This window comes from Pseudopipra pipra, chromosome 1, assembly GCF_036250125.1.
Source record: "Pseudopipra pipra isolate bDixPip1 chromosome 1, bDixPip1.hap1, whole genome shotgun sequence".
Classification (NCBI taxonomy): Eukaryota; Metazoa; Chordata; class Aves; order Passeriformes; family Pipridae; genus Pseudopipra; species Pseudopipra pipra.
In genome coordinates, this window is record NC_087549.1 from 107,256,858 (window position 1) to 107,283,336 (window position 26,479).

At 41.7% G+C, this 26,479-nt stretch overlaps 1 protein-coding gene across 2 annotated transcripts; it reads left to right on the forward strand.

Moving 5' to 3' along the window:
- Positions 1-4,830: 4,830 nt before the first annotated feature.
- On the forward strand, positions 4,831-23,334 carry LOC135421396 (uncharacterized). 2 transcript variants are annotated; one of them, XM_064669811.1, is made up of 10 exons: positions 4,831-4,920; positions 12,420-12,540; positions 13,958-14,063; positions 14,842-14,916; positions 15,633-15,689; positions 18,573-18,632; positions 19,118-19,179; positions 21,254-21,320; positions 21,604-21,653; positions 23,085-23,334. In XM_064669811.1, the coding sequence occupies exons 2-10, from the start codon at positions 12,479-12,481 to the stop codon at positions 23,227-23,229; spliced, it is 684 nt and encodes a 227-aa protein (XP_064525881.1). In that variant the 5' UTR covers positions 4,831-4,920; positions 12,420-12,478; the 3' UTR covers positions 23,230-23,334. The 2 variants fall into 2 exon arrangements, with proteins under 2 accessions (XP_064525881.1, XP_064525889.1); XM_064669819.1 differs by lacking the exon at positions 4,831-4,920 and adding an exon at positions 8,233-8,341.
- The last annotated feature ends 3,145 nt before the right edge of the window (positions 23,335-26,479 follow it).

Sequence of the window (26,479 nt, forward strand, 5' to 3'; positions counted from 1 at the left end):
ATCTTAAAAACATTCAGGTTGGCAGGGACCTCTGAAGATTTTACAGTCAAACCTCCTGTTGAAAGCAGGAATATAGTCTGAGTTATCCAGGGTTGCATCAAGCTGATTCTTTAATATTTCCAGCAGCGGGGATTCTGCCACTCTGAACTTTTCAGTCAGTGTCTGTCTTGGACAAGGAAGACAGAATCTGAACGTGACATCCCAGGTGTGGCCAAACAGGTGGTAAGTGGAGCGGAATAATCACATCCTTGACCTGCTGGCTGTGGTCCTTGACCTGCTGACTTGGCTCTTGATGATGCAGCCTGTGACAAAGTTTCATTTAACTGCTGGTCTGTGTGAGTGTCTGAGAGCCTCAAGGATGGTGTCTAAAAGCACCAATTAAATGCAGACCTGGCAACACTCTGTGAGGGGGGCTTGTGATGCTCAGCATCTGAGCTGATTCTGAAAAATTTACTCATCATGAAAGAGTATCAAAGCCTATGATAAAGCCAGTAGAAGCACAATGGAAAATTCCTTCTTATTTTTGTTTAAAGATTGGTTGTCAAAACCAATAACACTTGTCTTTCTAATTTATATTCTCTTTTAATAAATTAAATTTCAGAAAGAATTAGGAAAGTGTGGATGCTATTGTAAAAGAAACGCAGGGCCCCTTTCTGCAATGCTGACTCCCAAAATACACTTTTAACTACCTTCTGCTTTTCTTCTACTGATTTCACAAAATCTGACATTCACAACTGCTGCAGTGGCCTAAAAACCCTTAACACTCTTGAATTTCATCCTGTCATATTTCCTCCCAGCTTTGCTTTAAGCTTACCTCTCACCAGGAACTGTTAAGCTTCATTCAGATCTGCAGCCTTCTCACTTGAGTTTAATAATATTTCCCTTCTCCTCCCAAAGGTGAGGGGTAGAATATTCCTTTCTGCATGTGAGTCTCCAGTAATTCTGCTGCATACCTTTGCAGCACTTACCTAACTGCTCTCCAGCAGCATAAGAGGAGACTTGCCTCGCTCTGTAAAACTCCTGGACTTTGCAGAGTAGTGCTGCTGGAGGAACTGCAACTGCAGCACAGCTCTATCTGCTTCCTGAAGTGTCACCCATTGTTCGTAAACCACAAACAGCTGACAAACGTGATTGGACCAATTGTTATCATGTCACTTATAAAGTTTATTGATGCAGATGTGTTTGGGGGTGTTATTTATTCTTGTTCTGTTCAATACATGCTAAGTATTTCTAGTTATTGCAAAACGTATCTGCCTACAAGTGGTTATATGTGCAAAAAAGAGGACTAAACAGACTGAAAGTGAATATCACATGTGGGAGTAACGTGTTTGTAGTCATGTCTGTGGAAGTATAGTTACAGATGTTTCACTACCGTGGTGCGAAGGCCACTCGGCCTCTCAGCAGCATTTGCACAGTTGCTTAGATAAAACCTGAGAAGTGAATATACTGATCTGATGGCCCTCTCAGGACCTTTCCTCATGATACAATGGTAAAATATATAGTGGTAGCAACCCTGAGACTGGGCAGCCTGCAAGGCTGAAAGCTTTCTGGTACTCCTGAAATGCTTCTGTCTTGTTATCAAACAGTAGTCTTCCAGAGAGATGCGAGTATCCACTCTGCATGTGCTTTTGTATACTGCAGTCTTTTTAAAAATGAAAAGTATTGCCTCAAACTTTTTACAAACAAAGAGGATAAGGCACATGGAAAGAAGAAAGTTGTGGCAGGGACTTGGTATGAGATATTACCATCCTCTTTATAATGCACTGTTGGCTCTATTCTTAATTGTATCCAATTTGTATATCTGCTATCTGAAATCTGTCAGAGCAACACAGGTACATGCAAAGGTGCTACTATTCCTTCACTCCATTTAATTTCAAAATGTAGTTCTCTATCAGTGGAACAACAGAATAGCTGCTAAACTTGGCCATGCAACAAGTAGCAGAGTAGGACAAACTTATATTTGATTTCAAAATCTTGAAGTTACATTCCCAGGAGCTCCAGCATGAATAATAAGTGTTCAGAATAAGAATGTTCTCTTTCTTTTAAATTAAGGGCATATGCTTGGGGACTTCTAAATCTAAAAGCTCATTAAATGTTCTGTCCGATTCCTATGTTAAGATTCTACAAGATAAAAAGCAATAGTTATAGAAAATACAATACTTTTCCTAGCAACATCTAATTGCTTTTTTCAGGGTTTACTAAGGAAAATGTTGTTCCAATAACTGGCTGAACTTAGAAAATATTCTTGTAAGATTTTAGTGATCTGCAGTAGACATAGTACTACCTTTCATCAAATAAAAATACAGCAATATTTTCCACTATGCCCAAAAGCAAAAATTAAAAACAGTGCTGAATTTGGCTCAACTGTGTAATAGCCTACTAGTCCTATATTATATGCTATGAAGGTAGAGCATAAAAGACTTCAGACAATTTCTTCAAAGTTACTTAGCAAGTCTGCTATTGAATCAGAATTAGACTACTTTTCACCTAATGCTGTGTCTCATGCTTTAACATATAGGCTGTATTTTGCCTTTCAGTAACAATAAGGAAGGCTTCCAGAACAAAATTTCTGACATTGACCTGTGAAATCCGGTAACCTCACTGTTGACTCAAGCAAAAAGTGGCTGTAAGTTTTTAAGAAGCTTCTCATCCTCAGCACTTGCATGAGACTAACTCAGAGAAGTAAAGTTGCACTTTCCCTTGGAATGTAGGTCTATCCATTTTTTTCAAGACTGATCTATTTGCAGAGTCCTAGGATATAGGATACGGGCTTCTGGAAATCATCTGCTCTAACCCATCACTCAAAGCAGGGCCAGCTTATGTCACGTTGCTCAGTGCCTGATCCAGTAGAGTTTGACTATCTAAAAAAATGGAGGTCACATCATGTACAGGCCCTAGTTCCAGTGTCTGACCACACTCATATCGTGAATGTTTTTTTCATAACATCTAACTGGAATTTCCCATGCTGCACCTTAAATCCGTTTCATCTTGTTCCATAGCTATTGACCTCTGACAACCGTGCATGTCCATATTTTTCTACTACCTCTCATGAGGTAGTTGCAGAGAGTGATAAGATCTGCCTGTGAATTTGGTAATGCAGCACAGGATGTGGTTGGCCTTCTTTTTTTTTTTTTTTTATTCTCATTAATGACATAGACAAAGGGACCCTCAGCAAATTTGCAGATGACACCAAGCTGAGTGGTGTGGTTAACACACCTGAAGGATGGTATGCAATCCAGGGGGACCTGGACAAGCTCTAGAAGTGGGCCCACGAGAATCTCTTGAGGATTAAAAAGACCAAGTGCAAGATGCTGCACCTGGGTCTGGGCAACCCCCGGTATCAATTCAGGATGGAGAATGAGCAGATTTAGAGCAGCCCTGCTGAGAAGAACTTGGGGGTGCTGGTGGATGAGAGGCTGGACATGACCTGGCAGTGTGTGCTCACAGCCCAGAAAGCCAGTTGCGTCCTGGGCTGCATCCAAAGCAGTGTGGCCAGCAGGTCAAGGGAGGTGATCTTGCCCCTCTGCTCTGCTCTGGTGAGACCCTGCCTGGAATGCTGCACCCAGCTCTGGGGTTCCCAGCACAGGAAAGACACAGAGCTGTTGGAGCAAGTCCAAAGGGATGTAGCACCTCTCCTGTGAGGAGAGGTTAAGAGAATTTGGTTTGTTCAGCCTGGAAAAGAGAAGGCTTCAGGCTAATCTAGATGCAGCCTTCCAGTACCTGAAGGGAGCCTACAAGAAAGCTGGAGAGGGACTTTTTACAAGAGCATATAGTGACAGGACAAGGGGGAATGGGTTTAAATTGAAAGAGGGTAGATTTAGATTAAATATTAGGAAGAAACTGGTTACTGAGAGAATGGAACAGGTTGCCTGGGGAAGTTGTGGATGCCCCATCCCTAGAAGTGTTTAAGTCCAGGTTGGATGGAGCGCTGAAAAACTTGGTCTAGTGAAGAGTGTCCCTGCCCATGGGCAGAAGTGTTGGAAACAGATGATCCTTAAGGTCCCTTCCATCCCAGGCTATTCTGTGATGCTATGACTATGGTTCCATGATTCTTGGCTTCCAGGTCTCATGTTCAACTTCTCTACCAAGTGCCCGCTGGTTCTTTTCTGCAAACCTGTTTTCTATACAGGCAGTGCCCAGCCCCTACTGTTTCAAGGGCTTATTCTCTCCCAGCTATAGGGCTTTGCATTTGCATTTGCCTTTGCCAACTCTCGAGGTTCCCGTGAGCTATTTTTCCAGCTTCTCCAGGTACTCCTGGATGTCCTTTATCCCATCATCCTCCAACTGACTGAGAGTGTAGTCCATCCCATCAGCCAGGTCATTAATACATCTTAAGTATTTTTGAATTCAATATCAGATGAAAAATGTTGCTAGCAACTGGCTGTCAGTTGAATTTCATATCATATATTCAAACCTCTTGAACCTAGTCAGCCAGCCAATGTTCCACCCAACTTACTGTCATCCACCTAAGCCATATCTCACCCATTCGGCTATAAAAATATCACAGAAATAGTATGGACTATACAATAGTTATACAATAGTGTGGCTACTACACAGTCAAAGGTGTTGCTAAAGTCAAAGTATACAACATCTACTGCTTCCACCTCATCCACAGAGACTGACAGAACATCACAGAAGGCAATCAGGCTGGTCAGGAAGGATTTGCCCTCAGTCAGTCCTTTCTAACTGTTTCAAATTCCCTCATCTTTTATGGCATGTGGCATTGGGCCCTGTGGGATGTGGGCAGTAAATGGTGTTGGTGAGCACTGGTGAATGTGTAGAGAATGCTGTCCTCAGGCATGGAACCTTACCACCATGTCCACTGTTTGCATCACAAAGACTGCTGAACCATGTCCCAAGACTGGATCCCTAAAGGCACAGTCATGTCCATGCTTCTTCCAGAGTAAAACATTCCCTCAGGTAGGCAGTAAAATTTATAGCAGTTAAGCCAACAGCTGTTGCTTATCTGTTTGATTTTGGAAGTAATTTTTTTACCATGGCATGATCACATGCCAGTAAATCACACCAGAAACTAGCCTTCAACTGCCTCCTTAATCTTTAAAGGAAAATTGTCTAATTCATACTATCACTTCCAGAGAAAAGCAAAAGGACTGTACAAAGATTCCCACTAGCTACAAACCCATGAAGAGAGAGAAAAAAGTTTTTGCAAATATGTAGCCACTACAGCATTTAACTTTTGTGGCATTTTTATTTGGTGTCCAGTTATTTTCTCTTCCATGTAAATAGAGTATTACACTGTAGTAGAGTGAGGATTAAGGATAAAGGATAGCAATGGAGCCAAATGGGACAGAGAAAGGGTATGGGGTCAAGTGTGAAGACAACATCACTATCACCAGAAGAACAGACCTGCACCTCCTGACCATCTGTCTGTTTTTCATTCTCTTTTCCTCTCCCTCCCAATCTTATTCTTTCAGATGAGAAATACTTTACTCTTTTTCAGCTCAACAGCAAGCAGAAACATTTGAAGGTCAAAAACACATAAACATGATAAGACATCCTACTAACTCCTAGATGGCTGTAGAAAGTTGTAATCAGAACATCATGAGAGCTGGGAAGTTGCCACGAGTTATTATGGCCTTTCTCTAGCATCCAGAAACTACACATTAATGGACCAGAAGTTCAACCCAATATCTGTTCAATGTACTATGCCACACAACAGGCTGCAAACACCTTTCAATCTCCTATAATTAATGTCTGTGAAGAAAATACTAGCAGCACCAAAGTGCTGCTGGACTCAAATGGCCTAAGTCAGTGAGTCTTCGGCCAAATGTTGATTCCTGCTCTGTGCAGTACAACTCCTCTGTGGGGACTACACCTGCATCTGGTGAAAATGGGAGTTGTAAACATATGTCCTTGGTGTGTTGTTGAGAGCAGATCACAAGATATCTCTTCATTGCTTCTGAGTATCTCTCTCAGCATTGAAGAGGAGGAGAGTGGATAAGACTTTGAGAGACAGAAACAAGAATTGCCTATTGAGACTTTTATCAATCCTGGAATTTTGCGAATGAGGAATACAGGGCAGTCTAGACTGAGGAAGGTTACAAGGAGACTGTGAAGAGTTTAAGTATCGAGATGTTGCCTCAATTTACAAGACAGATGTCTTTAGTAATTTGTACAAATTTTCTCCATGTTCATAGGCCTGACCAGATGTATTCAGTGCACATGGTAGATGCTTCTTTGCATTAACTTTTTTGTATTTTCTTGATTTTTTTCCCTTGGAATCAAAGTTTAGTGATACAGTGATAAATACTCACCTCTGGATCATGTGCAGATTATTTGAACACTGAAAAGACTTTTGAACTTCTTCAGAAAAGCCAATGAATTGTCTTCTTAGAGGAAAAAATGTGAATAATTCCTGTTAGAAAAGAGCTCAGTTGATTTTAGCCAACCTTTACTAGCCCAAAGGGGCATGGATCTGTTTTACAAATATTTCTTGCATCTTTCACAAGACAGAAGAGCAGCATGCAATGGTCGAGAGCAGCTGCTCAAGCCTTGAGTTATCCACCTTGACCATGAATTCTCTGGAGGGTTTATCATAGAAATCATAGAAAGGCTGGAGTTGGAAGGGACCTTAAGGATTAGGAAGTGACCTTTCCCATAGCATGTTTTTTGCTCCAATGTCTTAAGCACAAAATTCACTGCTTCTGCTGTGCATTGTTGTGCAGAGAATGAAATAGAAACCAGCTTTTGCTTCTGCTATTGTGGTGGCCAAGTTTGGGAACAAGTTTGCTCACGGGCAGAGAGAACTGGTTTTGAGGCAACAACAATCTATATTCTGCCGTTTGGGTTTTCCAGTGCAGTTAATCAGCAAAACATGGTCAATGTCTTTGGTCAAGGAGAAGAGGGAAGCAGCTTAGACACACGAAAAATAGATTAGATACTAGAAGCAGTGAAATCACTCAGAACAAGAGATATATCCTGAAATTTTACAGCATGTCAGCTGCTTTCCTGTGGAAGTGTGTGAGTTACATTGGCAAATCAAACTGGAAATGCAAGGAACTCCAAGGTTTTTTCTGTTGGAGTTATCTTCTGACTACCTCCTCTTCCGGAACAAGCACAGAAGTTTCGGTCTACTAGGAGGGTTCCCAGTCTAAGCACTGGGACATGCCCCTGGGAACTGGGTTGAAAAGATAATCCAAGCAAAGCATAAAAATATCCCTTTTATTCCAGTTCAGATGCTGGTATGTGGTTTTCATGGTTGCCAAATCTAGCCTAATAAAAAAAACAAAACAAAAAAACCAACAGGAAAATCAAGTCTTTCCAACTATATGGAAGAGAAGCTGAAGTACTTTAAGCACTGTGACTACTAAAAACAAGATGCAGGCATCCACTGTCTGAGCATTCAAGGCAGACATCCTTCTCTGAGCAAACGGGCTTGGAAATAGTAGAGAATTTTTTTTAAATATCATTGAATAAACAATGAATTTGAACATTGAAAACTCATGATGGATGCAGAGCAGTGATGAACTCAGATGTTTAGGTTTTTTACCCATTCATAGGCAAGAAATTTCTATATAAATGAAATATTAATGACCATTCAGCTGCTCAAATGGGACAGACATCTGTACCACAGAACACTGGAAACCCTTGCCTTTTTCAAGTGAGGCTCTCTGCATCTGGTGACAAAAGATTTCTTCTTCCTCCAGAGGATAGGAGAGCTGTTCAGTGAGGGATTGTGAGCAGCAGCCCAGTACTTTCACAGAGTGAAGTACACGGTCTGTAAAGAGCCTGAAATGTTTCAAAGAAAAGGTAGAAATAATATGTAAAGGAGCACAAGCAGAAGAAAGGAATTAGAAGTTAAGGCATGAAGTCAGGGAAAAGACACCACTGAGACTGCAAAATCAGGTACACAAAAGATAGGGAATGGGGAAATTTGAGCAAAGCAAAGCCAACTGTTGCGTGTCTATTTTTTTCTTAGAGCCAAGTTCCTCAGTTTGGGAGATAGCATTTCTAATTTTCTAAGTGCTGAGAGGATGGATGGAGAGGGAGAGTTATGGTATAACAGCTGCCAGCACGTTGCTAGGGTTGACCAGATCTGCCTGGGTTCCTCAGCCTAAAGACTCTGTCTCCCTTTATTTGCATCAGTCATGCTGTTTTGATGATATTTTTAGGAATGAATGGGATGACCAGGCTGATACTTTCCATTGAGTCAGCTGAACACTAAAGCTAAACATATATCATCTGAGCTATAGCTGCTAAAATTGAAATCGTTATGGATGTTATTGGCAATCAGTATAAGGAAGCGCTTCGGAAGCGTTTTGTACGCTGCTGAGAATCGATCGCTGCCTGACACAACTCACAGTCTGGGGTAGCAGTCAAGGTAAAGCTTCTTCAAGGAAATATCTCTTGCTGTTTTAAATTGAGCTAAGCCAACATTCTCCTAATTTTCTAGGCCTCTTGTCTCACCTCCTACACCATTACTGCTTCAGTGAGTGACCCTCCGTGCTACCCTGCCTGTGGGAAAAGAGTCTTAAGGCTTTGCTCCCACTCCCTCTCTGGTCAAAACATGGCTTCTTCCTGGAAAGCTGGATGTCATTCCCATCTCTAGGGCTTCTCAGAAGTGGATGCAAAGCTGAAACTATCTCATCTTAGGCAACTATTGGTTTTTTTTCTCCCTATTGTTTTACATGCATGTATTCATGTACCTGTACAACACAGCAGTGTCTCGCTTTAGACAGACTTGTTTCATAGCCCATAGCTGAACATAGTTGAATACCAGTTTTAGATGTCTGAACTAAAAATAAACACTCCCTGCTAACACATCACACACCTACACAACTAAAACTGCATACTAATTACCATAACAGCCAGCTTTCTGATTCCCATTTTGCAGTCATGGCCCTGGACTTCCAAAGAAAACTTCAGTGCACTACACTAACCCATCCCTAGAGACTGATGAGGAGATTCAGAATATATCTAAAATGTAAAGAAGCACCAAAACAAACTACACAATTAATCTAAAACAGCAACAGCAAAATCATTCTTCCATTTAAAATTAAATACAGAAATAACATCAGCTCCAATTGGTCAGACATGGACTGCAGCAATAATTTGGTCCAGGTTATTGAATCTCGTACATTAGCATGCAGCACCGTATCTGGCTTTAGCATCTGTAGTTCCTCAGAGACTGTCTCTGAAAAGTGACAGCCTTGCTGGACTGCTCACCACAGACCTCAGTAACAGCATAAAAAATGAAGATGTGAGCAGGCAGCTTACTGTATGAACCACTTCAACAACAGCTGCATCACAGGTTTTGTCCACCACACAGTTTTTGTTGAAAAAGTTGAAAGTTTTGACATTGTAGTCTTCTCCTATAGAAACATGGTTTAATTGATAACTTCATCAGTTTATTTAGGTCAGGATATCTCTGTGCCTAATCTAATACAGTTGTACAGCATAAGATATGATTTGCTGGTCAGCAAGAGCTCTGAGGTGGTTTGTTTCATGAGCCTGCTTGTAGCCTATGCCCATGTGAGAATATATCTGGCTTCACAAGAATGCATCACTTCTAATCAGCACCGTTAGCTCTATGTGCATCACGTTGCAGACAGCATCCTGTCTTTCCTGTTGTTCTCTGGGCGGTTAATCCTTCTGTCACTCAGATTACTTTTTGGTGGGCCTACTGTGATGCATATTAGAAATCTCAGGACTCATGATGTCAAAAAATACTTAGTTATCAGATTCCATTGAGACTGTCTCAAGGGAAGAGAAAAATGCCCTGCTTGGCTTTTAATATATAGTCCATTTGTTTGTTAAAGCACTTAACTTGTTGTCACTGAAATGCTGGCACACTGCATTTTCTGGTCGGAAAAATTTAGTGAGGAGCAAGCCAACATATTTTAACTCTCTGCTGTGTTACTACTGAATGTTGATAGCTTTTTCAAGGCCCCACCTAAATCTGTTTCCCCTTTTGAGGAAAGAAAGTCCAGGGCATGTATTTGTTAGCAGGAGCTTGTAATGGAGTAGTTTATTTGACTGGCACGATATAAGGTCCAATTTTAAAAGCACACAATTAACTTTAAGCACTAATTTTCCCATTCAAGCCGGTCATTATTTCTTTGCCTAAGTGCTTTGTTGAACTGGGTCCTGAATATGAAGCAGCCCTGTGTTACAAAATTAATTGCATCTCTGCCCCAGCAGCTTAGCTGCTTTGCTGACAGAACCAAACAGGGAAATTATATACTCTCTTTGCAATAAGAATTAACAGTACTGCTGATATGACTAGTACCTGAGAGAATGACCATCAGGAGAAAGGAATTTCAAAGCAACCCTGAAAAATAAGCCAAAATCAACAATTTTTACACCTTGCTGGGGTGCATTGTCTGTTCAGGTTCTATGAGCTGCCAAAAGATGAGATCCCTGAGAGCAAAATCCTGCAGGCGAGACCAGGGCTGGGAGCCATGGTGGGATTGAGGGGGCAGTGTGAGGAGCAACCTTACCTGTCCCCCTCAACCCACACTGAACACCACTCACCCTTCTGCCACACTGATGGGGAGAAGCACCCCCTCATTGAGAACAGCGTGGAAATTAAACCTATCTGCACCAAACAAAAGCCACATCTAGGACAGTGCCATTGCAGGGATGGTGGCAGAGCTTTTTCAGTTGATGGCAAAACTGAGTCTTCTTGGAGAAATACAAAGGCAAGAAGCTGAGTAGTGTGTGTTATTTTACACCACCTCGTTGTTTCCGAGGGCCTTGTGGGGTTGGATATGACAGATATATCTGTAACCATGTTTGGAAAAGAATTCTTCTTCCTTGTCAGTCATAGTGCATGCCCCTCTGACTGCACCTGTCACTTTTTACTCAGGTTTTTCTTCATTTCCTTCTTATTTTGCTGTGGTTTTTTTTTTTCTTGTTTGTGTTCAGAGTTAAGCTTTTTGAAGGATGTTTAAGTAATTCTTTGTGGTAGAATGTTGTGAAAATGTAGAAAAGACTTCTGGGATTTTTTTTTGGTCAGTTTTTGCCATGTTTGTCTTCCTCCTTTCTTATAAGGGTGACTTTTGGTGAAAGATGGTGCAGAGACAATGCAAGCATGTCTCAAGGCCCTCTGGCCCTTCACTCCCTTCCCTCCACAGTGCAAATATTTACAGGGTAGTACAGAAGACAAACTTTTGTAAAAATCCAAGGTTGTTTTTCTGCCTGGATGGCAAAATTGAGGAGACTCGAGGTGCATAAAGAAATTTAAATAATGCAAGGTGTGGAATGTCCTTCCAAGGAACAAAATGTGAATGTTTGGATTACTCTGGATTGCTGGGATTATCCTGCATTTTAGAGATGATGTATGAAACCTCACTCTTTGTCCTCATCTTGTTCTCATCTCGTTCAGTAAGAATTTGGTTTATGTCAGAGGTTTCACACTGCCAGACTGAAATACCTACATTTGCTCTGCCACTCTGTCTACACCCCCATCTCTTGTCTCTCACCTTGTAAACACACTTGTTCATTTGAATACACTTGTTCATTTGGAGTGAGCTGGGGGATTTTGTTCTATCCCCAGCTGCACAGCCACCAGTCCTGTCCATAGACTCTCACAGGGCTGCAGGCTGCATCCATGTCAGCAGACAAGTTACAGCGCTCAGAAGGGCAGCTGTCCAAAATCTGTGTCTCAGTTAATATTTGTCGTCCTTGTTGTGAACATCAGAACTTCAACCCCTTTGCTGTATAAATAGGGTGGCAAAGCTATCCATGGGAAATACCTCTGAAAGCTCCTTTCCTGCAGACTGTTTTGTCCTTGAAAGCCTGTGTAAAATTTCAGCAGAGCTTTTTTTGCTTGGGATCAAGGGGGGGGGGGGAAAAACAACTGTGTCGCAGCCTCACCCAGTACTTCCTTCTGCTGAGCAGAGGCTGAATGAGCTGCTGCAGCTTCCTCCCTTGCAGCATCCCTGGGAGCACTGGTATGTAGTCCTGTGCCTCCTGTAACCTCCTAGCTAAACCCTGGATCGGGGCTGTTCTTTCTGGATGAGTCCCTTACACCCTGTATGATGGCCTCAAGCCTATTTATGCCCAAATGTCCTGTCTAAAAAGGGAAATAGAGATAAATTCAGCAGTTACAGTACTAAAATTAAAATTAGACTTACCATGGTTTAAAAACAAGAAAAAGAGCCAAGGGGTTCTGTGTTTCCATTTAGCAGTTTTATGGCAGCCTCTGGTATGAAACAGGTTGTATTGCTCTGTTAGAGCTTGATATAAGTTTTCTACCAGCCTGTCTCAAAATCTGAAAAAATCTGGTATTACAAACATATAAGAGACAACCCACTGTGAGGTCTGTCAGACACAAAGAATCGGGGAGAGCAAATTATATAATCCACCTGAGCATCTCATTCCAGCTCTGCAGGAGATGGGGCATGACACAGTGTTTTGTGTGAAACAACAGATTTTTCTGTGCAATGTTTTTGTAGGAAGATATTGCTTTCAGATGTGACCTCATCTACAGAGTGCAAAGACGGATCTCAGCAAGATGGGTTCCGAACTTCTTGATGAAAATAAGCAGCCCGTGAGTGAAAACCAGCATGTTGAAAGGTGAGTGCTGCTTGAGCAAATTCCCTCTTTACTGTGTCTTCTAGAACAAGCAGAAGGCAAGCTACACTAAATTGTGAGGAGCTGTCAACTCCCTTGAGGGCAGAAAGGCCCTGCAGAGAGACCTCGACAAATTAGAAAGATGGGCAATCACCAACTGTATGAAATTTAACAAGGGCAAGTGCCACATTCTGCACCTTGGACAGGGCAACCCAGGTGGCGGGTATAGACTGGGGAATGAGAGGCTGGAAAGCAGTGCTGGGGAAAAGGACTTGGGGGTCCTGGTAGATGACAAGTTGAATATGAGCCAGCAGTGCCCTGGCAGCCAGGAGGGCCAACCATGTCCTGGGGGGCACCAGGCAAAGCATGGTCAGCCAGTCGAGGCAGGGGATTGTCCCGCTCTTCTCTGCACTGGTGCAACCTCACCCTGAATTTGTGTACAGTTTTGGGTGCCACAATATAAGAAAGATATTAAGCTGTTAGAGAGTGTCCAAAGGAGGGCAACAAAGATGGTAAAGGATCTGGAGAGGAAGCCATATGAAGAGCAGCTGAGGGTACTTGGTCTGTTCAGTCTGGAGAAGAGGAGACTGAGGGGAGACCTCATTACAGTCTTCAACATCCTTACAAGGGGTAGCAGAGGGGCAAGTACTAATCTCTTCACTCTCGTGACCAGTGACAGGAGTTGAGGAAGTGGCATGAAGCTGAGTCAGAGGATGTTTAGGTTGGATATCAGGAGAAGGATTTTCACCCAGAGGGTGGTTGGGCACTGGAACAGGCTCCCCATGGAAGTGGTCACAGCACTAAGCTTGTTCAAGAAGCATTTGGACAATGCTTTCAGGCACATGGTGTGATTCCTGGGGTGTTCTGCACAGGGCCAGGAGCTGGATTCGATGATCTTGATGGGTTCCTTCCAACTCATCATACTCTATGATTTTATGGAAAAATGTTTAGAGTATTTAGCATAATAAGGTTGCAAACTGGACAGTTTTGGTGCCACATGGGTCTGAGCAGAAGTACAGGCACTTCCCAGACTACTCAAAACTCACCATTTTGTAAACTTCCTTTTTCTGGTTAGGCTAAAATAAACATGAGATAAGGTTGTTCCCTATATATCTTGTTGCACCTACTTCTTGGCAAAGTCAGACAATGAAAAAGTACAGAAAAATGCAAATGCAATAAAATATTTTGGAAAGTCTGTCAAAACCATTCATTGGTCAAAAATGGGATTAATTTGGTGTTACATAAAAAATCTTGATTTGATTATTTTATCATCATCTTATGTAACAAGAAAAAGCATGCATGGGGGGAGGAAAGAAATGCAAAAGATATTGTGAAATTTGAATTTCTGTTTTAATGCTATTGCTTCTGCCTTGCCTATTTTCACATAACCAGAATGGTGGCTGACACTCTGATTCTGTAGTTTTCAGATATCACCTGTGCCCTCTGCGACTGAGATGGGACAGAAAGATGTTGAAGGCTTCACTTCTACAACGGGCCAGAAAGAACTGGAGTGTAAGACGGAGGAGGTAGGATGTGGACTTCTAATGGGTCTTCTGAGGTCAAAGACCACCCCAACCGTGTTGTACTGCCTGTAGCTGATTCACGGTGAGAACGTGGGCAAGTAACTTGTACTCCCTTGGTCTCACTGCAGTCAGAAGAATTTTTCTGGGTGATTCAAAATGGCTTTCGCCCTCTGTTTCATGTGCTTTTGGGCAGAGAAGGGGATGGAGCATGCATACAATCACACACAAAAATATTTACCAACAGCATCATGCATACAATCACACACAAATATATTTACCAACAGCATCATGTCAAAAGAAAACTTGTGAGGCCAGGCAATATTCTAATTTAGCTAATTGCAAACCAGAAATTTATGTACATTATGTACTTTTCAAATATTATGAATGTCCTGCCAATTAAAGACAACTGCAAAATAACACCAAATATGTTTTAAATTATTTAAGGACTTACCTTGAAAACAGCCTTCATCTTTCCAGTGTTCGTAAGCTCTTAATGTTTCAGGCATACTTTGAAAATAATGTCCTCGATGGGAAGCAGAAATAAAATTACTGTTTCTGAAAAGGCATCTTTAGAAAATTCTACCTTCTTATTGTCTGTTGACTTCATGACTAGGCCTCATAGGGAAACTTTCTGCCGTCTTGAACCAAAGCACACAGCTCTGAAGAATCAAGAACCCTGTATAAAAAGAATAGAGGAGAAACTGTACTCTCCACTGCATTTTTTCTTCTTAATAACATTTATTTTGATTTTTCATTACATACATTTGATTTTAATTTTCAGACTGCTCTATCCCATGAATATAAACTTCTCAAGCGTCAACAGGTTCCATGTCCAGAGGACATAAATAACTTGAAGGCAAGTGGTCAAATAATAGCATATCCTGGTTCTAATGATTTGATAAAATCTGTAGTATACACACTTTACACATTTTTACTTGATGCCCAGAAATGTCCAGATACCTCTGTTTCTCAAGGATTGATTAACTTGAGCAAGAGCATCTTTTCTGGGGAAGAATGCAGTTGGACAACACACTGCCTGATAATAAAGTCAGAAATAACCTGTGGTAAACAGGATCCTCAATCAGGGATAGCATTTGGTACACTAGGTATATTACATGCTTAAGGGCAAATTCAGTTCCTTATTTAAAAGCTTTGCAGTTTAGACACAAGAACAAGAAGACATGAGATCAGAGTTGCTGCCACTGGTAAATACAAGCAAGAGGACATATTTCCTGTTCAGCTGACCCTTCCACTAATTCCTACATGTAACTGCAGTATGGAATGGATTGGAAGCTGAATTCACGAACGCACACATACACACATAGTTCCTCCACCTTATTTGTAAAACAACCTCAAATAACTGGCAAAGGAAGGATTTATTGGTTGGGGGTTTTTTTGAAAGGAATAAAACCAAACAGCATAATTAACATTAGGAATCCCTATAGGTAGGTATTGAGATACGCAGAACTTACAGCGAGACTTGTATTTGGTCTCCCATCTCACTAAACCCGTGACCACCTTGCATCTCACTCTGTCCACCCTTGCCCACTACTAACCCTTTTTCTGTCACAGGCATGTTTGCAGGAGTCATTGAGAAGGTTAGAGGAAAAGACAAAGGACTTTATAAAGGTATGAACATGGTCTTGTGAAGACAGAAGTAAGCATGATACGTGACGAAAGAGTTTGAAAGTTGATGACAAGATTATTAAAAATATATTGTAAGTTTGGACTTGCCCCAGAGCAATGAAGACCCTGTCAGGGCAGCTCTGTGATGTGCAACTCTGTCCAGACACAGGTGCAGCAAAGATTTTGCTGGTTGTCACTGGCATGACAAAACTCCCCTATCATTGCTATCTCTGAGTGCAAGGATTTCTTGAGAGCAGACTTTTGGATGAGTCACAGTAGCTTCAAGTTTATGGCTTACTGAGTCTTTGAGGTCTCTTCTAATGCCACTCAAGGTGAATCCCAAATTGTTTGGTCCCAAGGCACGCAGTTATCCACAAAGAAATATACATGATCCACCTTTATTTCACATATATCAGCTGGTGACTGACCAATTTTCCACTGTACATTTTCCTAATCTGCTATTTTGTGGACATAACAATGGCTTAAAACCAACAGGCTTTCTTCTCATGTTTTACCACAGGAACAAATACAAGCATGAGGGTAGCTGGCACCTTGGTTTGTCCCTCCAGTGGAAGGTGCCTTGGGTTTGTAAACACACAGCTGCAATTTAAATTAGCCTTCTAGAATTAAAATCTTTCATATTCCATCAATTATCATAAGATTTTAAAAAAGTGTAGCACTAAACAAAATAGACTGTTCTGACTTACAAATTAATATAATTTTCCTGCCTCCCCCCTGGCCTTGACAGGCTTATCATTTCTTTTTGTTCACTACGAATAAAGGAGAGATTTTTTCCAACAAAACAATTAAATGCAAGCACTTATAACAAAGTCTACAGCAAGGTTTTTAAATTATGCATATGTCTGTGATTTCATGCAAAGTTATAGAAAAGCAAAACTTTTATACAGAAGAGGCCTCCATAAACCAGGCCCTCTTGATTTATGAGTCAGCAGAGTCATGGGATCACAGAGTAATTCAGGTAGGAAGGGACCGTGGGGGAATCTTTGGTCTGACCTCCCACTCAAAGCTCGGAGCAGGGTGCTCAGGGCTATATGCAACCAAGCTGTAAAAACTCCAAGAAAGGAGCCTTTCCATCCTCCTGGACACCTGCACAGCCATCCTGTGGCCTTACCATCAGGTACCAGGGGAAGTGTGGTAGCCACATGTGGTCTAACAAGTACTAAGCAGAGGAAGAGAGCTCTTTCCACAACCTACAGACTGTGCTTCTGCCAATAGGGGTGGGCATTGCTGCCAGGGCACACTGGGAGCTCCCGCTCATCTCCTGTCCCACCACCCCCAGGCTTTTCCTGCACTCCCCAACTCCTGAGGATGCTTTTTTGCTCAGGGCATTCTGCGTCCCACAAGTTACTGAGTGTTCTACCCCTTGTTTGTGGTGGTAGAAGAGTCAGGACTCTTGGCTGATGTATGACATCTTGTCCAAGTCCATGACTGCACATGCAATTGCCCCCTGCCATCATCCCCTCAGCATTAGCTTATACAACCATGGCTAAGCAGGGCTGCAGGTGACTCTGCAGCATACATCATGTGATTTAAAAAAATATATTTGCAATATATTTGTTTTTTCACTTAAAATTTACCGAATCACCTCAAATGCAAAACCAAAATTATTTTAGCTTTTTTTTTTTTCACCAGTACTTTGTCCTGTTCTTCAGTTCTCAGACTTAAGGGAGGACTGTTGCAGTTTCCTTCAGATACTGTTCCTCATTTTACTTGCCTTACTTCAACTCACTGCACCCAAACACACACTTATGAGATGGTGAGGTCAATAGAGTGATCCAGAACCCTACTGGTGCCTCAGGCACAGCATCATCAGTCAATCACGAGAGAGGATTGTCCTGCTCTGCTCTGTGCTGGTGCAGCCTCACCTTGAATACTATGTGCAGTTTTGGGTACTACAGTATAGGAAAGATATAAAGCTATGAGAAAGTGTCCAAAGGAGGGCAACAAAGATGGAGAAGGACCTAGAAGGGAAGCCATAGAAGGAGGCTGATGTCTGAGGTCACTTGGCCTGTCCAGGCTGGAAAAGATGAGACTGAGGGGAGACCTCATCTCAGTCTACAGTTTCCTCACGTAGGGAAGCAGAGGGGCAGGTATGAAGCTGTGTCAGAGGAGGTTCTGGCTGGATATTAGGAAAAGGTTTTTCACCCAGAGGGTAGTTGGCCCCTGGAACAGGCTTCCCAGGGAAGTGGTCATAGCACCAAGCCTGCCCGAGTTCAAGAAGCATTTGGACAACACTCTCAGGCACGTGGTGTGAATCTTTGTGAATATTTGGGCTGTCCTCTGCAGGGCCAGGAATTTGACTCAATGATCCTTGCGGGTCTCTTTCAACTCAGAACATTCTATGATTCTGCTACTGATCCCCAGTGAGCTGCCTGTCACACCAGTCTGACATGTAATGCAGGTGCTGCAGAGCACTAGTTCCTGCTGATAATGAAGAAATGCCTCCCCAGTGGTCACAAGCAGCTTGCTTGTGTAGATCCTCTGGGTCTGATAAAATGGTTATAACCACCCTCAAAGCATTTATCTCAGTGTGGATACCATCTTCAGCTTCTGTCTTCTATCCCACTGCCTATTCTTACCAAACAGATAGGAATTTTATTTCAGTAAGATTTTCCTTCACTGCTGATACCAGCCACAACTTCTGGGGCTAGAAAGACTGTCAAACAAATAGTGTGATCACATAATCCCCATTTCCAATAAATGTTTGATGGATAGGAAGTGCTGGTTTGTAGCTTTTTATAAGCTCTTTTTACAGATGACTACTCTTACAAGAGTAGTCTCCTTACACTGAAAATTTAATCAACACTAACTTTAATATAAAAACTTTCCCATTGACAAGTCATATTTGATTTTATTGGTTTTTAGGCAAAAAGCAAAATACTGGAAGGAAGAGAATTAGTCATATCACAGGACAAAGTCTTAGAGGTATGACATTCTATTGCATATCACATTGCATGCTCTTTCTCTGTTCAGACAACCACTATCCTAGAAAAAGTTTTACAAAGGTGTCAAACAGAGAAACAATAGAGTAAAATATAATATAGGTAAGAGTGTGGGGAGTAGGCCTGCCATGAGTCTCAAAAATACAAAAATAATGCAACACTGAGAAGTTTTCAGTTAGAAGTTTTGCAGACCATAGTCTGCAAACCAGCAAGAGTGGTTTTAAAACAAGTAACCTTGTATTATTGGGAACATAAGTCATCCAGAAAGTTACTGCAATATAAAACTAATACCAGGAGGGCAGATTCCTGTAGATTTCTATCAGAGCCAATTTGGGAGAGCAGAATATAATATCTGCAAGGGCAACACTGGTGCTGATCTCATGCTAATAAGCTCTGACTTGACTTTTATTGCACATCAGACTGATGGACTAATACTAAGATTGTTTGCTCTTCTTTTGAACTTTTAAGGGCATGCAGATAAAAATAAAGCACTTATACAAGCAACTCAAGCACCCTGAACTAATTGGGTCGTAAGTATTAGCAATGTCCTCTATTCTGGGTTCCTTTTTTTTATAGTATCCAGAATGTTTCCACATCAGCCATACGTGAAGCACATGCTTCATGATTGTAAATTAATATGGTTTATGCAGCACCAAACAAGCACCTCATATTTATGTAGAACAGCTTCTTTTTCTGTCATATAATCACCCAACCACAGAAATGCAAATGAAATTTAGACTTGGAATGTCTCATCTCATTCTTAACAGATTCCGGAGTAGCTTATCTTTTACTCAGTAGACCAGAATTGTAAGGCATTTCCTGGATATTAATTTCAATACTCTTTCTTAATAACCTATATCAGGTTCGTAGTATTATTTTGCAGAATAACAAGCAAAAGCAGCACCTTGAACAGCAGCAGCATAGCCTGCAGCTTCACACTTATTTTTACAAGCAAGTGTTCCCTTTTCATGGCCAGAGTCCAAGTGACACTGAAAACATGCTCCCCCCTCAACTCACTACTGTACTGTAGTTTCCTTTAAGCAACGAGGTTACATAGGATCTCTGAATTTCAAAACACATCTAAGTACTAAGCCCAGCACTGGGCTTCTCACTCTTACTCTCCTGTTTCTCAACTGCATAGCAATGCAGATATCCTCCAACTTCAGTACACACGAGGGGTTAAGTATTCCTTCTTGCAATCACTTCCAAATTAAGCCTCAAGTATGATGTGCCAGCATAAGTATGAGCCCCTTTTAAAAGCTCCTCTTTCAGTCCTCTGAAGTGGTTTGAGATTCAGTTTTGTGCTCTGTGTTCTGCAGAAGGGAGCTGTGTAACGACATTATGTATGCACTGCATGAACTGTAAGAACTCAGGCTGAAATATAATCTAAAGTTTAAAGCTTGCAATAGTACAGCTATCTGCACACCTGAAGGGCACTACAGATCTATTTTAGTTACTGTAGTGCTTCCATCAGGCAATGTCATCATAGAAGACAATAGCTTGCCACCACGGTAGCACGTTTGATGGGAGAAACCGGGTAATACTAATGCTCTCCTTCAATAAAACAATCTAAATAGCATTCGCTCTAGGCTGTTGGCATGCTTGCTTACTACTGTGTGGCTACTTGAGAATTGCCTAGTTTTGTCTGTTATTAAGACTGGATGAACCCATGAATTCAGTTGTTACATGCGGTAATTCCTATGAAAGTGCATCAAGTAAAAGGGGTTGTCAATCTAAGTGTGTACAAATACATGAGAAGGTACAATATACCACCAGAAGTTTGAGGCTTTCTCTAGATGGTTGTATGTGGGGGTTGTATAGCATAGCAGCACTGAAATGGTCATGACAGAATTTCAAAGGAATTGCAGACTCAGATAGAAGCCTTGGGAGCAGGAAGCAGGTAAAGAGGGGGGAGATAAAAAAGAATACACAAGATAAAAAGCATGTGCTTTGTTGGAGAAGGCAGTTTGAACAGCCTGACAACACAAACTGGCAAAATTCTGATTTTAGCCTATTGAGACAGTGAAGTGATATCAGTGCTTGGACTGGAAATTCATTGTGTGCCTCTCCTTATCCCTGCTGTCGCTCCTGAAGGGTGACTCCATCCTAAGAATCCTTATTGGTTCTCCAGTTCCTAGGTGGTTGCTGGAGACAGACACTTTTTGGAAGCTGACTGTCTGCAGACATCCCCAGACACCATGTTCTTGATGCCTAGTCAAAGCAAAGTAAATAGAAGTTCAAAACAAAACAAAGCTACACCTATTTTTAGAAAGAAGAAACCCAAACATGTTCAGTCTAGAAAGGTCAAATTTAAGATCCAGGGAAATGGGACGGAAGGAGAAATTATATATTTTTTACAAAGTTCCCAAATGAACTTTTTACAAAGTTCCCAAATGAACTTTGCCATCAATCTAGTCTTTACCCCTTATGCTGTTACTGAGTGATACTTTTCAATGCAGTTGTCTATGTACTGGGAAGCAGTAAGAAACTCTTCTCCACAACCAAGGCATCTGTTAGGTTGCAGCACCTCCTCATGCTGTCTTCATTAATGTGCAATGAGCTGTGTTAGTTGCAATCTCTGTTGGTGTTTCTTTTTCTCCACAGCCAAGAAAGAAAGGAGGTCGATGGCTGCCCAAGCTCTCTCATTCAGAAGATAGCCATGGTGAAACTGGTAAAAAAGAACTGCACTGGTCTCCTTACACCTGCACCTGAAGAGCCTCCTCCATCTCTCTTTGTTTCAAGTTGGAAATCTTGTTTCATCAAATGCGACTCCTTTTTGAGTTTTTCAGCCCCAGTGGTTCCTTATATCACTAAGTTCCTATGTCTCAGGCTCACCACTTCCTCTTATTCAGTTTTGTTAGTGTGCAAGCCATTTTAAATTCTTCAATGTTTTTTGTCCTAGAAGTCAGAAAACTTCATTTCAAAATCATTCGTGTCTCTTTTTCCTTCTCTAGACCCAGAAATCAATGACCGACTACCTAAAAATATTCCGTTTCTATCTTGGGTAGGTAAAATATTCTCATTACATGTACACTTGCTTAGTTACACCTTGAGCACCATGGAGATAAGATTATTCTGACTAGTGCTGGAACATCATAGGAGAAACAGTGTAAGGAGAGAGGAGAAATGTGCTGCAAGTGTAGAGCTCTGTGTATGCAAACTTAGTGGTGCAGCAGGTTGAAGTAATCTAAGTGCAAACTCTGTTCTGGCCCTTGGGTACGTTTCCTTAGGAATCTGCTCACCTGTCACCTCTGAAAAAGCATCATTTAAGTGCATACTGGCAAATGTCTCCTTCCCTCTTCCTGAGGAAGAAAGGGAGAAAGGCCTAGAGTGTGAGCACTTGGTTCTCTCCCCCTGAGTGCTCCATTATCAGCCCTCCATCAAAACACTTCTCTGCATACTCCCCTCACCAGATGGATACTGAGGGGTTATTGATGGGCTTTCCCCTGCCTGGACCAAAGTAATGTGGACTTCATAACTGCTGGGGCAGGTGATGCCACTTCTCTATTTTCTTAGTCTTGGCTGAGGGTAGTTTGAAGAAAAGAAGACATTTATGAATGAATTCTTCAGTAAGTCACTTTGTGATCAGGGTACAGCTGCTTTTGAAGGTATTTATAGATTATTTGGTGAAGGTTGTTGGTGTGAGAGTCACCAACTATAGCTCATTTTCTTTGTCACTTTCCACGATCACTAGCAGGACTGTCTCCCAAGACAGTCCTGTGATAGTCTTATAGCACCTTTGTAAAAGGAAAGCAACTTTCAGTTTGCTTCTGTGAGGTAGGAAACTCAGATGGATCTTGCAGACAGTTGTCCAGAAAACAGATCAATTGGTTTTGTCCCTCCTGAGGAGAGATAAGCATTTTTTACTATTACACAACCAAGAACAATTAGCAAGTGCTTATGGCTCTTTTAATTTGGGAAGCTTCATTTTCATTTAAATTCATTCATTTTCATGTCAGGAAGCTGCTCCTGCTAACACAGAGTATTCACCTGTGGGAATAATCTTCCAAAAGGAGCAGGTAAAAGCACTGCAGGGTTTGTCTGCACAAAACAAGGGAGAACTGGTATAGACCAAGAGCACGGCAGGACTCTCAATGAACCCTACACACTCCCTACCTCACTTCAGACAGATTTCTTCCCTACAGGCTTCAGTTGCCCGACTGTAAAATGATGATAGTGTGCATTTTCTCTGCTCTGTGTTCTCAGTATGTGCTCACAGCACAAAAACTTTGGTGGCAAGAGCCATTGTTAAGTGTTAAACACTCGCCAGGAACAGACTCTGTGGTAATATTGCCAGCAACATAAAGGAAGGATTCTGAGTTGACCAGGGCAATAAAACACAAGACTATATGCTCTGATAGTTTTTAATATTAATAGAACTTTTTTACAGTGTCTGTATTTTTTTTTTTTGGTGCATTTGTCCCTCTTGTTGCAGGAAATGTGTGTGGCTGCTTGTCAGACACCTGCTGTGCTGTGGCTGCTCATGCTTAACACTTCTATTGGTTTATAAACACCTACCTGATGCTATCTGGACATATCAGCTACTGGACAGTATCTGCCATCAGCCGTGGACACACTAACCCTAGAAGATTTTGAAGACTCCAGACTGGATTTCTGTAGGGTTACTGTATTGCTTCTGGGAAGACCTGCACTTTAAAATAAAGCATTCATGAATGCTAAAAGCATATGATGATTTCTGTCTTTCCTCTGCAAACTGCATTAACTCCTTAGAGGAAGAAACTAAAGCCCAGGTATCTCAGCAAGAGGGAGTATGCTTAAGTGCATTCAGTTGTTTGCTGTCAGAGGTCTGTCTGAGATGCAAAAATTGCTTCAATGTCCACATTCTGATCTATTCCCGAAATCCCTGAATGTCCTGTCCCCATCATCACAGGCATGAGTTTGAGAAATCTGTAATTAAATCTAAATAGGATCTTCTGTTAATGCACGTTGAAATGACCTCATTATCAGCAGGGCAGTGATAATTGATAGGAGCTGAATCTTTATTTTAAAGAATGCCTCCTGGCAGATTCAAGGCCAGTCAGGTCTGTGGATTAGCCTGTCAGTCGACCACCTTGCTGCCTAATGACAGAAGTCCTGCAAATGGCCTCTCCACTTCTTCTTCTCTCAGGTGGAGAAAAGATGGTTGCTGAAATCAGACCTCAGTGTCCTGAGAGATTATGTTGTCATTTTGGTTCAGATGGAATTGTTTGACAAGTCATTCCAAATTTATGTGGCTGTTTCCCTCTAAACCAGGAAAAGGCATTTAAGGGATGTGGGAGATTATAACTTAGAAACACAATGGCATTGAATACTCATGGTCCCTCTGACGAGGGTCTGGAAGAGATGAAGGAAGACATAGGTTTATGAAACGAGCACACTGCAAAACAGGGCACCTTTCCTGTGTGTAGAAGTATCTCTGACCATTAACACTCTCTAGGAGACCCTTTCTTCACTGTTTCAGACTCTGACTCTTGAGACAGCTTGCTGTTGCCCTAGACTGGTTTAAAAAAATTCCAATGTGTTGAAATTCATCACCTTAGGCAAGTGAATGCATAGCTCCTGTGTTTGCATAACCTGTTCCCCAGCACAACAGTGCCTTACTGAATAAAAGCCTTTCTATTCTGCATCCCACAAAGGACTGAGTGATGTGGATGCAAAAGGTTTGGGTAGACTCACATCTGAAAGCATGAACAAGTTGGAAGAGAAATCTCTTGAAGGTGACTAAATAAGCAAACTGCATTAGGCTGAGGAAATCCTCTGAGCAGAAAATAGGTGGAGGTCAGGACAGTACTCAGGGGAAGTGCCACATATATATATATGTATATCTTTGTCCTATTCTTAATTTTCCCTTTGTGTCTACTTATGGACACCCTTTTTTACATTCTTCATTTTAGACATATTTATCGATCTGGTTCTAAAAAAACTACATTTTCCCCTGACCCCAAAATATTCAGGTCCCAGAGAAGAAAATAAATGGTAGTGTAGGTGTGAGGCAGAGGGACAATAGGATAGCTCGAGAAAAGTGAAAGCCTAGTAGTCAAAACCAAAGTGGTTTGGATCTGCCTAGCCCCACCGTCCTGAAAGGGATGAATAGGCTCTGACTATGGCTTTATGTAATGCGAACAGCCACGAGGGATGGAGTGTCCAACAGGAGCGTCCAAGCCACCCCGTGGAAGAGAAAATAAAACCTCAGAGCCAGCAAAAAGGCAGAAAAAGGCCAGAGCAGGTCCTGCAAGCAGTTGCAATGATGCAGCAGTAGGAACACGTGCCCTGACCCTACTGGGAAGTGCTGCAGAGGCAAGGCTACATGTCAGTCTTATGGGTGCTTTGAGAGGCCCTTTCCTCACCTTTAGGGGTGTCTCTCATTTGCTGCCAAGGGTACATATTTAAGCAGTGGTAGTCTTGTCACAGCTCCTTTTGCTTGATCTTGGAGCATTAGTGTTGACAAGCAAGTCAAGGTGCCCCTCAGGACACCATGTTAGTCAGCAAATGAGCCTGCTGACAGGTTATCTGGCGGTAATGCAGCATTTTCATTTATTATGATGTGTCTAAGCAGATATGCTGATGGCCTCCTGTTTAGACATTCACATCTGTTGTCTGTAGCGGTACCTGCACACCAGTCCTTCCTGGGAAAATGGGCAACAATGATTTATCAGGTCTTGTACAAATGCAGTCCTTGTGCTGGCAGGCAGAGATACTTAGCTATCGCCAGACAGAAGAGGGAAAGTCCAAAGAGGAACAGGAAACATGTTAGTCCTTGATTTCAGTGGCTACTGGTCTAGGCATTTGCATGCATTGTCTGAGTTCCTGGGGAGAGGCTAGAGGCTACAGAAGTTAATGTCAATGATTTCCATATCAAAGGGCTTTCTGAATAAGCACCAGAACAGACATTTCCCTTTTGAGTGTTTCGGGTGCTTTTTTTTTTTCTTGCTTCCAGAGATCAGAAAGAGTAACAGCTTAATCTTTTTAAAGATAAAGCAAAAATCTGGCTCTGGGATGAGGTTCATTACATATCCATAGACAGCCAACCCAAAGGAAGCAAGAAACATCTAGGTTCAGAAAAAGAAGATTGAATAATTTCTGTCATTTTCGTGGAAAAAAAATTGCCTAATGTCTTCTAAAATATCTCATACATCCAGTGTGCATTAATGTATTAGTTAAACCTCAGAGAACTATACTTTAAAGTCTGAGCCACACCATCTGGTTCTCTTTCAGCTCAGTGCCCTAAACATATGGCCAGAGAGAGCATCTTTCTTTTTCCCTTCTCTCCTGTCTCCTTTTTTATTCTGCCTAGCCTCATTACCTTAGATTTCCTTACACTGAATTTATATGTATAAACCATTCGTTTACCTTCTCTCTTAATATAGCTGCATGATTCTGGATATCAGCTAGGCTGAACTGGTAATGCCATATTTCACCTTATCAGAAAAATTATTCACCTTAATGCATTTCTCCTAAATCATGATATATAGGAAAGTCAATTGGTCCTAAGGATGTTCTTTGTGTCACTTTACTACCTCTTTCCTGTCACCAAAGACTGTTTCCATGTCAATTCACTCTTCTGTTTTCAATTCACTCTTCTGTTTTCAAACTCCCATGTACAGAGAAATTGTGGTGATAAGCTAAAGCAGTTGCCTGCTGATAAAAATGTCTTTGAGCAGCCCTTGTATGTTCTACGAATTTTTTAACTAGACAGCTCTTCACTTGAGTGAAACTCCTTGAATAAGACCCTTTTCATGCTGAATGACTTAGAAAGCACTCTAAAGAGCTTTTTTTTTTTTGCTAAGACACCATTAGTTATGTTGGTCTTCAGGTGTGGATCCCTAGTGG

Excerpts from the sequence above, each read along its gene's own strand:
- LOC135421396 (XM_064669811.1), top strand. The coding sequence starts at position 12,479 with ATGGGTTCCGAACTTCTTGATGAAAATAAGCAGCCCGTGAGTGAAAAC. Across the intron at positions 14,064-14,841 it reads TGGAGTGTAAGACGGAGGAG|ACTGCTCTATCCCATGAATA; the intron begins GTAGGATGTGGA and ends TTTAATTTTCAG. Across the intron at positions 21,321-21,603 it reads AGATAGCCATGGTGAAACTG|ACCCAGAAATCAATGACCGA; the intron begins GTAAAAAAGAAC and ends TTCCTTCTCTAG.